Source organism: Drosophila teissieri, chromosome X, assembly GCF_016746235.2.
Source record: "Drosophila teissieri strain GT53w chromosome X, Prin_Dtei_1.1, whole genome shotgun sequence".
NCBI lineage: Eukaryota > Metazoa > Arthropoda > Insecta > Diptera > Drosophilidae > Drosophila > Drosophila teissieri.
Genome location: NC_053034.1, coordinates 14,851,886 through 14,863,819, shown reverse-complemented (window position 1 = coordinate 14,863,819; position 11,934 = coordinate 14,851,886). Strand labels below are relative to the sequence as shown.

The 11,934-nt window shown below is 50.6% G+C and overlaps 3 protein-coding genes across 3 annotated transcripts; 2 read left to right on the top strand and 1 right to left on the bottom strand.

The window, feature by feature from the left end:
* The first annotated feature begins 87 nt into the window (after positions 1-87).
* Positions 88-4,173, top strand: LOC122625226 (mitochondrial ornithine transporter 1). The gene is made up of 4 exons (XM_043805237.1): positions 88-587; positions 899-1,565; positions 3,290-3,395; positions 3,664-4,173. Exons 1-4 carry the CDS (start codon positions 246-248, stop codon positions 3,953-3,955), a joined length of 1,407 nt encoding a protein of 468 aa, XP_043661172.1. The 5' UTR covers positions 88-245; the 3' UTR covers positions 3,956-4,173.
* A 20-nt stretch (positions 4,174-4,193) lies between these two features.
* On the bottom strand, positions 4,194-6,462 carry LOC122625222 (FAST kinase domain-containing protein 5, mitochondrial). Its single transcript, XM_043805232.1, has 2 exons — positions 4,558-6,462; positions 4,194-4,335 (listed from the first exon to the last, which is right to left on the bottom strand). Exons 1-2 carry the CDS (start codon positions 6,355-6,357, stop codon positions 4,246-4,248), a joined length of 1,890 nt encoding a protein of 629 aa, XP_043661167.1. The 5' UTR covers positions 6,358-6,462; the 3' UTR covers positions 4,194-4,245.
* Positions 6,463-6,767: 305 nt separating this feature from the next.
* Positions 6,768-11,864, top strand: LOC122625217. The gene is made up of 5 exons (XM_043805227.1): positions 6,768-7,089; positions 7,152-10,022; positions 10,093-10,434; positions 10,494-11,219; positions 11,282-11,864. Exons 1-5 carry the CDS (start codon positions 7,041-7,043, stop codon positions 11,671-11,673), a joined length of 4,380 nt encoding a protein of 1,459 aa, XP_043661162.1. The 5' UTR covers positions 6,768-7,040; the 3' UTR covers positions 11,674-11,864.
* The last annotated feature ends 70 nt before the right edge of the window (positions 11,865-11,934 follow it).

Genomic DNA, 11,934 nt, shown 5'->3' with positions numbered 1-11,934 from the left:
ATGGCGTAATCAAATTATCGATTATTAATAAACCGTAAATCGAACAATTATTTGAAAGGAAACCACAAACCCCCCTGGCTTTTCATTAACAATCTCAGAAACCCCCCAAAAAAAAAAAATTAAATCAAATTTTAACATATCCGAAAAAAATTGCCGTTTTCTCCCGGAAATCGCTCGACCAGGAACAGAAAGAGACAGCACGAGCACCGGACCCAGCGCCCCATCCCTTTCTCGCGCCCGTTCCCATGAGCGAGTGCGAGCGGGACACCGCCAGCGCTGCAGCGCCCACCAGCAACGAACACCAACACAATGGAGATGAAGATAACGAAGATGCCGGCAGCGAAGCGGCAGAATTTGTACCGCCACCGCAACCGCAGCCGCCGCCCCTCGAACCGATCAAACAGCGCCGCCCGAAGAGCCAACCGGCGGACGAAGCGCCACCCGAACTGCCGTCGCCGCCAACGCCGCCGCCCAACGAAGACGAGATGCCCCCGCCGCCCCCGCGAATCGGCAGCAGTCAAGCGGGCAGCAGCGTGCTGATAATGACGCCCGATCAAATCATCGAAGCCTACGAACGCGCCCTGCAGGTAGAGTTGTCGAAACCGACAGACAAACTATCGATACATTCACTTCGATTAAGTTATCGCGATCAATGCGGCAGCTTAGAAACAATATGAACACTATGTTTTTTAGTATCACCATTAAGAAAGACCATTTTTCTGTTATAATTTGAGCCAAACTAACTCGTAATAGAATTAGTTATATTGCTATTAGTAATTTCACTTTTCACAATTTAATTTTGAATTGTGGAACTGGGAACACTCCCCCCATGCGATGTGTAAGCAAACGCTGACAACCCTATTGTACCGCCACCTCACCCTCATCTCCCCACCCACAGGATGGGCAAGCGATCGAGGGAGAAGCCGATGGAGAGAAGAGCGGCTGGCTGAGCAGGCCGATCAGTGTGAAATCGACGCTAAGGGCGGTACGCGACGGCCTGTTGTACGTGGTCGGCGGTTTCCTGCGATTCGTTCGACGTCTAGACATGCACGGCGGCGGTACGGGCAACAACATAAACTTCGTCGAGGGTCTGATCGACTTTATGGCGGGATCCCTGGGCGGAGCGGCCCAGGTGTATGTGTCCCAGCCCCTCGACACCGTCAAGGTCAAGCTGCAGACCTTTCCGGAGGCGTATCGCGGCATGTGGGACTGCTTTGTGAGCACATATCGCAAGGATGGCGTCCTGCATGGCCTGTACGCCGGATCCGTTCCGGCCGTCTTTGCCAATGTGGCCGAGAATTCGGTGCTGTTTGCCGCCTACGGTGGATGCCAGAAATTTGTCGCCTTCTGCGTTGGCAAGGAGACGTCCGGCGAACTGACCACCGTCCAGAATGCCTGCGCCGGATCCCTGGCCGCCTGCTTCTCCACACTGACCCTCTGCCCCACGGAGCTGATCAAGTGCAAGCTGCAGGCGCTGCGCGAGATGAAGCACTTCGTTGAGCCGGCTCATCCGCAGGACATACGCACGCCCTGGACGCTGACGCGCTACATCTGGCGGACCGAGGGTGAGTGTCCTTGCGTTGTATCTACTAAATCTTCGTTTAAAGTTTATAAAACTAAACTACTTATATGCCCATTAATATACCATTAACAAGTGTTCTTTTAAAGTAACGATTATATTACGCACGAGAGTTGTCCGTTAAAGTGAATTAAACATTCAAATATCTATTTTAGCAATTTGAATTTATCATGATTTTAATGCTTGTATGAGAGTTCATACAGGTCAGCTTATCAGAGTAAATTGCAAATACAGTGCACGTCATAAATAAACGCAACTAAACTGCAACTGAAGTCCGAAAACTAAAAAGATAATGTTACCTTCAAACAAAAAACCCGAAAATTAGAAGTTAGTTTCTTGCCCATTTAAAAGTTATTTTCAGTGCACTGTAACGGCTTTTCACTGTACTAGGGAACCACTAAATGCCCAAATTAAGTGGACATATCGACACACAATGATTCACAACGATCGCATTTATCCCGGAATCTTTTGTGGGGGGCGTAGCCTTGGGAAACCGGGAAACCTATTGTTGTTGTTTCGCTCGAGCCTCGAGCAATCCGATTAGATTATCTCCGCGTGGCTTTCGGCGATCTGTGCCTCCTAATAATTCACAATTATCGCATCGCAGTGCGCGATATAAACACAGATACGCATCGCACCCACACAAATGAACCATCTCACATGGCTGGGGATCGGATCCACTTGGAGTTGCCGGATCCATATCCATGGCGGTTAAATTGAACTTTCGATTGAGATACATTTCATAATTGTTCTTCATATAAAGGGTAGTTACCATCTTAAAAAATAATTGGTTATGCATATACCTAAGGCGATGAAAAGTCGCTTCGGTTGAGCGACCTTATCGCTTGGCAAAAACGTATTATCGCTAATTCAATTACAAAACTTCAGCATTCAGTTCTTTCAGTGCTTTCAATATGCAGGGACTTGAGTTACGTCTGTGAATGCCAGGGTAATGCGAGAATCAGCAGATCACCTTTCTTTAAATACCCTAGAAATTGAAACCAAAAAGTAAAACATACGAGAATCCCTGTATACGAGTATGTTTGTCTGTCATACGACACTATAAACTTTTTATGATCTAATGTGTCTGTGGGACATAAAATATTTCAAAACTATTGCGTTTACGAGCAGCCAGTTTAAGGTCTTTTTAGAACATTTTCCAAATTAGCTTAGTAACAAACAGGAAGCTTAAGCTTAATTGTAAAGCAGCTAAGGCTATAAAAAGCCAGTCAGTCAATCAAATCTAATCGATCACGAGCAAGGCTGGCATTCCTCTCGTTATTTTCCAAAACATAAATATTGAGTATTTACTACGCAGATTGCGAAAAGCGAATTAGGGATTTCTATGAAAACATGATAAGACCATAAGACTGACTATTCATAGCCCCATAGCGCCGCAGCTCGAAACATGCCACGCACAGCAGTGACGTAGTGCGAGATAGATCTATACACATATGTACATATATATATATAGGGTATACTAGGAATTAGCTGGGATCGGAAAATAGGGAGCAGAACGTGCAGCTGCGGCCCATTCACATGCAATGCACTATCAGCTAAGTGGAAATTTACTGATGTGCCCCACAACTGACAGCCTCCAGTCGGCAGATCATGAGCACGTTTCCGTTTCGCCTTTGATTGATGTTCAATGCGAATTGGAAAGATAGCCCCATTCTCACCTGCCATCTCTGATTAATCTCTTTTTCGCAGGCATCAAGGGATTCTATCGGGGATTGAGCTCGACTTTCCTGCGCGAGATGCCCGGATACTTCTTCTTCTTCGGTAGCTACGAGGGAACCCGCGAATTACTTCGCCGGTAAGTACAAATCAATTGATATTCAAATTAATATTTAAAAGAAGCTTCAGAAACACCGGCAATCGTTCTTTGGCTATCATACTAATGGCAGTATAGTTATATTTAGTCATATACAGCATTTGTTCAACAATAACTTAACAAATTCCTAGCTAGACAGCAAACTAACAAGATGGGTTAGGAACATTAATCGATATTCGTTACTCTATTCAAATCGAAGATATTGGACACAGTAAAATAGTAAATCACTTGGCATTTCTCTTGTTTCCAGCGACGATCAATCCAAAGATGACATTGGACCACTGCGTACGATGATCGCCGGCGCCATTGGAGGTGTGTGTCTGTGGACGTCGACGTTTCCCGCAGACGTGATCAAGAGCCGCATCCAGGTGAAGAACCTCAACGAGAGCATGTTCGCCGTGGGAGCAGACATTGTGCGTCGCGAAGGTGTCCTGGCACTCTATCGCGGTCTGCTGCCCTCTGTCCTGCGCACCATTCCAGCCACGGCCACGCTGTTTGTGGTCTACGAGTACACCAAGCGAGCCATGAGCGCCACCCTCTGACGACGCCATCTACCATCATCCAAATGGACCGCGACGTACGGTGAGGTCCGGTCCGATTGCGGGGATCCGGGAGCAAGACGCTGTGCTAGTAGTTGTGGGCCGCGGGCGGTCATTATTAAATATTCGATAATTATTCCTTTTTTTTCTAGATAATTAATAGATCGTAGTGTTGTGCCTGTACAATGTTCAGATAATGCTAATGACTGAGTAATATCAAATCGATTGTTGCCGTTTCTTTTATTTCATTGACATTTGTCGTTGGCCTTTGTCTCCTGGTTTTCTTATTCCTGCTAAATTTTCGCCACTTGACTGAGGCGGCGTCTCAGAAAGTTCTGGCGGTCAGCTGCATTTTCCAGTTCGCGCCATTCGTGCCAATAGATCTGCGAAATAAAGCAGAAAATTATTATAAAAGTAATAATAAACATACAAACTGTTCATATAAAAGGAGAAAAAGAGAGCGAGATAGAAAGGATATAAATTCAATTCAAATAGAAAGAGAAAGAGAAGAACTTCTCCTGCTTGACCGTACTGATCCAAGTACGAGGAAGTTTCAATCATTTCATAACAGTTTACATAGCGTCATTGCATTTGGACACACTTACCACCAGTGGCTGATGTCCCAGTTGGCGCAGCTGCCTAAGCTTCATGTCCATTTGTCCAGTAAATCGCTCCTTATCGCGGATTACATTGTTCCAGCCCGCAATAACGATTGCCACTGTGGCCAGCTGGTCATCCGCAGACCTGCCCTCGCCCAGTAGGTGCCGCCGGGTGAGAATCTCTCCGCTGTAATCCTGACACGCCTCTGCATTTATGGACAACGCCTTGCCTTGCCGGTGGTCGTAGCAGAGCACTATATCGCATCGATCGTATTGAGGCAGGATGTGCTTAAAGGTCACAGGACGGTGGATCAGGGCGATCGCATCCCGTATTTCCACTAGAATGCGATCGGTACTGTTCAGCTTGAAGCGTCCGTCCCGCTCGGGGATGTACTGCGTGTAGAGGCGGCCCATCTGCTGTCGCTGCTTCTCGGTAACAAGTGCTCCCTGGTATTCCTGACCCAGAAGGCGAGCGAACCCGTCCAGATGGAAGTACTCACGTCCGGGCAAACCGCTCGGATATGCATGCTTTATAAAACGCGGCTCCAGCGCCACGCCCAAAAGCTCCAGATCGTAAACACCCCGCATTGTGAGAAACTGCAGACAGTTGGATAAGCAGCGAGGATGGCGCAGTATCTCCTCCATCCGCTGGCGCAGTAAATCGGGCAGTCTTTCCGCCAATCGGCGATCCACTCCCGACTTAGTGGTAATATTGAACAGGCCCATCACCAGGCAAATGCGCTCCATATCCTTAAGGCGAGCAGTCTCCAACTCACGCTCGAATCTCAGCAGGATGCGTTCCACCAGTGAATCATTGCACGTTTGCAGTTCACAGCCCAGAAGAGCCATGTGCAGGCACGTGAGCAGGGAAACGCGTTCCACTTGAGACTCCAAAGCGTTTAGCAATTGCTTGAGAGGCTCCACTTGGGGCAGCTTGCTGCTATATCGCAGCACCTTGAGCAGCGCTACCAGGACAATGTCTTCCACGGTGTCAAGTTCGCTGCCTAACCGCTGGTAGATTTGCGTCAGCAGTTCCGGATTTCTGATGGGCGTCTGTGTCTTGAAGAAGCCCATGGCCATTACGCCCAGTTCGGACAGGGTCATTTGATCCACGCAGCGAGCCAGATTCAGCTCAAAGTCGAACATCTCGAAGACGGATCGACGCAGCAGATTGCACAGAAACATGGAGTGGACGAGCTGCTCTGGCGGCAGTTTTCGCAGCTTGCGGCCCAGCTTCTTCAGCGCCAGCCACACGTACTCGCCGATCCTGACCAGACCAAGACGATACCAGGCATCGCTCACGAGTAGCAATTGTTCACTGGACCACCGCTCGATGCGACGACAGCACTCGATGTCCAGGGTATTCCATATCTCCATGTAGTTCCTGGCTTTGGGCGATTCCGGTGCGGGTAGCTCAGCCAAGGCACTCAGCGATCCGATGAGCTGTTCATCCGTAAGGCGATGCAGCTGCTCACAGAAGCAGCGGGTGAAGTCGACGTAGCGGCTATCGGTGATCTGCAGTTCCAGGCGGTTGCAGTGCCTCACCAGACCCAAGAAGTCCGCATAGAGATCGGCAGCACTGGCATCTGGCTGTGGCCGCATGAAGCCTTCAGAGGCGGGCAGATCCTGCCAGGCGGAGTCCCGAGGACGCAGTATTGCATACGGTTTCAGAGAATCCATCAGGATTCCATGGGCGAACTGATTCTCGCGGTCCGCGAAAATCCGCGCTTGTGAAACGCTCGTGGTGCATACTTGACGGCCCAGACGCCCCACACTGCGCCAGAGGCAGTGCGTCCTTAACCACATGGCTCGTAGAGAGTCTTGGTGGTTAGTTTATACAATTTAATGGAATTCGAATGAAAAGCGCGTTATGAAAACATTCGTTGAAAAGCAGGCCGGTTAAACAGCTGATATATTGCAGCGTTGCCAGACCGACGAGATTGGGGCGCTCGCATGTGGGAGAACTTAACTGAAGTACTCTGCTCTCAGCGCTTGGCTGTTATCGATAACTGCATTGATAACCAAACGGGCAGCAAATAGTACGTAGCTTTACAAATTGTGGCACATTGGTTCAACTAAATTAGGTACAGTATTAGTGCAGTAGGTAATTGCACCTAAATATAATGAAGAGCACAAGCAGAATTGTAAGCAATACTATCGCACTCTCATTAATATCATTAATCGAATGTATCGATTATGGCATCGGTGGTCGATAACTCGTGCGAGCAATTTGCGTTTGCAAGCGCCGACTTTCTGGCGTCGCAAAAAATCTTATTTCCGGGAAGACCTACGCTTGTTAATAAGAATCCTGTAGTTGCAAATTGTTCCCAAACTATCTCCGCGTGAATTTATGCGACAAAAGAGTGAAGATACAGCAGTGGTTCCAGCGAATTGGCCACCGGTTTCTCCGTTTCGAGAATTCTCGACGGCTTGTGTGGGGGAAACGCGCGGCTCAGCCAGGATTGGAGAGCTAGAAGGTGTCTAAGGCGATGGAGGAGGAGCCAATTGCCATCGGCAATGATGGCCAGGTCATTATTTGTAAGTCCGACAGTTGGTCACCTGGTCATCCGTCCAACTAACTTCCGTTTCTTTCCTCAAAGCTGACCAAATCGGACACCAGACGCAGGGTGTGGATGGCGTTAAAGCCGCAAATCCGTTTAGCAGAAACACTAATCCGGGGTCAAGGGAAGGCGGCATCCTGCAAAGCTTCGAGGCAGAGAGGCGGCTCATCGCGTTGGTACGCCGCCAGCCGATTTTGTATGATGCCCGGCATCCGAGATTCCACGACGTCGCTCACAGGGAGGAACAATGGCAGAAAATCGCCCGCCGCCTGGCAACGGATCTGACCAATTGCCTGACGGCCTGGTCGGAGCTGCGTTACAGATTCCAGCGCCATGTGCGGCGTCTAAGGGCCTTCCATCGCAGTGCCACGCAAAGCCATCGGACGGTCCAGCGTCGGCGTCCTTGCATGCGGCACGAGGAGGAGCTGCACTTCCTGTATTCCCATGTGGCCAGATTCCCACTAATTGTGGAGAAGGCGCAGCCGACAGAGATTGCGGAAGCGGCAACGACAGAAAAGGTCGTTGAGAGTGAAAAACGGCCCGATGTGGAGATCGTGGAACCACCGCCAGTGGACATCATAGATGTGGATCTCGAGGAGGACGCCACCTATCACTACCGTTGCACCAAGGACGAGCGACGTCTCATAGAGGCAGTCCAGGCCTATCCCCTTCTGTACGATTCCACGCGCACGGGCCATCACAACAGACGACATCGCGGCTTAGTTTGGGGTGCCATTTCCAACGAACTCCATGACAAAGCCACCAAGCTGATGAAGAGCTGGCTGAAGCTGCAGACTCGCTTCGAATGGGAGCTGACCCATCGCCCTTCACTGGTCGTCACTTCGGAGCTGTGCCAGCGGATGGAGTTCATGCAACAGCACGTACAGCGCCAGCGCGGCACCGTATGCAAGACTTCCAAGTACCTGCGAAAAGAATGGCACGAGCCCATCGAGCACTTCCGCAGCGTGATGGCGCTGATCAATACGATGCGCAACATGCCCGAACTAGTGCAGCTGACGGACGACTCCCTCCACTACGAGGTGAAGCCGCCGCGCTACGACGAGTTCTGGCAGAAGGTCGGTTTGGAAGTGATGTGCAGTCACGAGAGCTGCGAGGTCACCTGGCTGGTACTGCGCTGCTTCCACCACGAATTGCAGGCGATGCGCTTAGCCGGCTATCAGCTGCAGGACAAGTGGTATTTTGAGAACGCCCTAAGCAGTATCTTTAAGCATGTTGCCTCTCATTCCACGACCCGTCACGCCGTAAAACGCAAAGCCAACGGCACAATAGCACTGGCGGAGGTGCCCCCGGCCAAAAAACCAGTGCCGCCACGTCTGCCACTGGCTATTGTCTACCCGCCCACCTCAAAAGGCAGCAGCACGACTATGACCAGCAGCACGAGCACTGCCACAAGCATTGGCCCCACCCTCACGAATGTCAGGAACTCCTGTGGCCCAGCCATCAACAACGCGTCCACCGCCGCCGCAACCAGCAGCGTCAGTTCAAGTGTGTCGGCCGATCAAGCTGTTCCCGCGTTTGTGATTCCCAGGATCACGTCCGCCATCAGTGTGGGCCAGGCCAATACGACACCCCTAAAGCTGCCGCCCACATTACGAATTGCGCCCAAAGCGGCGGTGGCCATGGGAATGGGCGTGTCTCCCGTCGTCAACACCAATCAAATGCCGGGCTCAAATGCAAAACCGGCTGAGATGCGTCCACAGATCCCCCAGCGTCCCGGTTTGCAGGTTACGCTCCTTACGAAGCCGCAAATGCCAAAACCCCCGCAAATGGCACCAGCAGTACCCCGCACTGCAATTCGAACGATAAATCCAACCAATCCAGCTCAACCACAACCGAGGGTCTCCGGAGGACCAATGTCGGCACTGGGAGCACTGCTCGGCGGAACGCATAGGCCGCAACATCCAGCGCCATTACATCCACCAGTTCCGAAACCGACACTGCCCAATTTGGTACCAATAATACCATCGAACATCACAGCTAACAGCAACCTGCCAACAGCCCCAGCGGCTCCTATGGTTCGAATACACCAGCCGGGACTGAAAAGCGGTTGGGATGGCAGGAGCAATAGCGCTCCGGCCAGCAAACCAATGGGATCACTAGCAGCCACATCTGCGCCTGCAGCAGCTCCTGTCGCACCAACTGAAGAACCAGCGAGAGCCAAAACATCACAAACAAAGTCCAAATTGAATGCGGTGCCAGCAACAATAGCGGATTACACCAAAAAATATCGACCAATCGTACCGGCAGTCCCTGCAGCAATCAGGACGACCAAGCCGGCAGCAGAAACTGTACCTCCTCCTCTAATCGGCGCTGGACAAACAGGGCGAGTCGTAAATAAAACGCCATTATTTACTAAATCAGCAACACAAGCTGCATGTGCCACCTCTGCAACACAAGCTGCATCGGCCACGTCTGCAACACAAGCTGCATCTGCTACACAAGCTGCATCTGCAACACAAGCTGCATCTGCTACACAAGCTGCATCTGCCACACAGGGCACATTAGCAAGTCAGGCTAGAACTGCGACAGCAGCAGTAGACATTTCGGACAAACCGGCACCAGTGGCCACACCAGTCAAATTGCCGACAGTGGCCAAGGCAACAGCGGTGTCGCAGTCAGATAAGGAAGCAAGCGCATCCCTGGGCAGTCAGCCGGAGCAGTTGCCGGTGGGCGACATAACCGTGTGTCTGCAGGAGAATGTCGCCACTGGAAACCTTCTGCAGATTTGGTGCGGCAACCAGCCTACGCGGTTTAATCTGAATATGGTTAGAACGGCAACGCTGATCCGCGAGGTGATGGCTGTGCCGCAGCTGCACAAGGAGGATCCACTATTGGCGACCAAGTGCGATGAGTTCTGGAAGGTTATCGCCAAGAAGTTCCACATGCCAGGTAAGGAATAAGCTATAAATGTTCAAAGCTTTCGGTTTTTACGTTGCTAATCTTGTTTTTTCTTCTGCAGAGGAAGCTTTGCGCGCATGCTGGAAATTCTTGGCGGACAACATGAGTGTGTTTCCGATGATTGCGCCGATGTCGGAACTGATGCGACCGTTTAGGGCCAGCGTAAAGGTGTGGGAAAAGTCACATCGCTTGTTTAGCAAATTTGACGAGATAGCACGAAAGTACAAGTGGATGAATCACAAGGACGTATTGCCGGACGTAATACGCCACTTCGCGAAGCACGAGCACCTCTACTGGGAGATGCGCAAGCCGCGACCGGGCGAAAAGACCCAAGCTCCACACCACTTCACGGATCAGGAGAAACAGGAGGTGTGGCGGGAGGCGCGCGCTAAATTCCCAAATCGTAGGTTTAACCAACGATATAAGCCTATAACTTATTAATAACTTTCGTTTGTTTTGCAGTCAATCATCGGGACATTTGGTCAATGTTTAAGTTCGCATTCCGCACGTACATGGAGGATCTGGAGCGCGGCGTCGAGAATCCCTGGCCACAAACCTGGTGGCAGGCACTGGAGCAGCTAAGGTTTCTGGCCAATGTGCGCTACCATCCGCTCGAACCCTACTACTATATCGTGCACAACAAGATCTCAGAGGAGGTGAAGCGCTGTAGCATGTACGAGGCTCTGATGTCCGCCGATCCTACCGATAAGATCAAACCCACACCCGCAAGCCTTTTAAAGCGCCTTTCCAGGACAACCATGCCATGGGAGACGGAGGAGGCCAAGCGCTTGCTTACCGGCAAGTTGGATGGCTTTAGAAACGCTATTACCGTCAGTCAACTTGCTCCTGCTTCTGCTTCTGCTCCTGCTTCAGCTCCTGCTCCTGCTCCTGCTCCTGCTCCAGCTCCGGCACCCACTGCTCAACCTATTCCTGTACCTGATGACGTTTCCGTGTCCACAAAGACACCCGAGAGCAAGGCAGCGCCAAGCGCCACCGTCAAACCTCACAAAAGCTCGACCGCCCAAAAACGGCAGTCACTTGCGAAAACTGTTACCTGCAATCTACCCCCCATAGAGGCGTTTGAGCTGACCAAAGTCCTGCGCAGCCAACCACACACCTTCGAGCAGGCGAGCACCATTGACAAGCGCACCGCTTGGGTTCGCGTATCAAAGGAGTTAAATGCCACAGGTACATCATTCTAAATTAGTCAGTTAATACATTTAATTAAAACTGTATGTGTCTTTTTGCAGTGACCGAATGCCGCTTAGGACTGCAGTACGCCCTGCGCGAGATGCGCAATCTGAAGATCGCCGATCCAATGAATCAATGTGCCATGGGCCACAAGTACTTCCACCACATGTCGGAGATCTATAAGCAGGTGAAGCCGAACGGCCAGCTCATAGTCCGCACGCCACAGCAGCTCAATCAGCTAAACCAATCGCCTGCGGAGGTAACTCAGGAAGTTAAACCGCGCGGATTCCTGCCCGAAATCAACTTGACCACCTGCAGCCCGGATCTCGTGGTGAAGAACTGGGCCCACGCCGTCGGTAACTTGTCCGCGCCCAGTCAGGACACACTGTTCGTCAAGCTGACGCAGGTGTTCTCCAAATACGCCAAGCAGGTCAATCCGACACCGCCTTAGCGCTCCAATCTTTTGGCACACGTATCTGGAAGCTATGACCAGCTAACTCTGTAAGAACTTTCGCCGTTCCATTGACACACTCATTGCGCACGTCATTGTCATTAGAGTACATATTATTTATAACATTGTAAGAAACATTTTTTTTTTAAGTCCCATTTAGAATATCTTTTGAATAAATGGTAATAAGTCCACTTGCACATGCTGTTTTGCACTGGGACTTTCACATTTAACTTGTATCAAATTTAAGATTTGTTGAGCATT

Excerpts from the sequence above, each read along its gene's own strand:
- LOC122625226 (XM_043805237.1), top strand. The coding sequence starts at position 246 with ATGAGCGAGTGCGAGCGGGACACCGCCAGCGCTGCAGCGCCCACCAGC. Across the intron at positions 588-898 it reads CCTACGAACGCGCCCTGCAG|GATGGGCAAGCGATCGAGGG; the intron begins GTAGAGTTGTCG and ends CCCCACCCACAG. Across the intron at positions 3,396-3,663 it reads ACCCGCGAATTACTTCGCCG|CGACGATCAATCCAAAGATG; the intron begins GTAAGTACAAAT and ends TCTTGTTTCCAG.
- LOC122625222 (XM_043805232.1), bottom strand. The coding sequence starts at position 6,357 with ATGTGGTTAAGGACGCACTGCCTCTGGCGCAGTGTGGGGCGTCTGGGC. Across the intron at positions 4,336-4,557 it reads TGGGACATCAGCCACTGGTG|ATCTATTGGCACGAATGGCG; the intron begins GTAAGTGTGTCC and ends TTTATTTCGCAG.
- LOC122625217 (XM_043805227.1), top strand. The coding sequence starts at position 7,041 with ATGGAGGAGGAGCCAATTGCCATCGGCAATGATGGCCAGGTCATTATT. Across the intron at positions 7,090-7,151 it reads TGATGGCCAGGTCATTATTT|CTGACCAAATCGGACACCAG; the intron begins GTAAGTCCGACA and ends CTTTCCTCAAAG. Across the intron at positions 10,435-10,493 it reads GCGCGCTAAATTCCCAAATC|TCAATCATCGGGACATTTGG; the intron begins GTAGGTTTAACC and ends TTTGTTTTGCAG.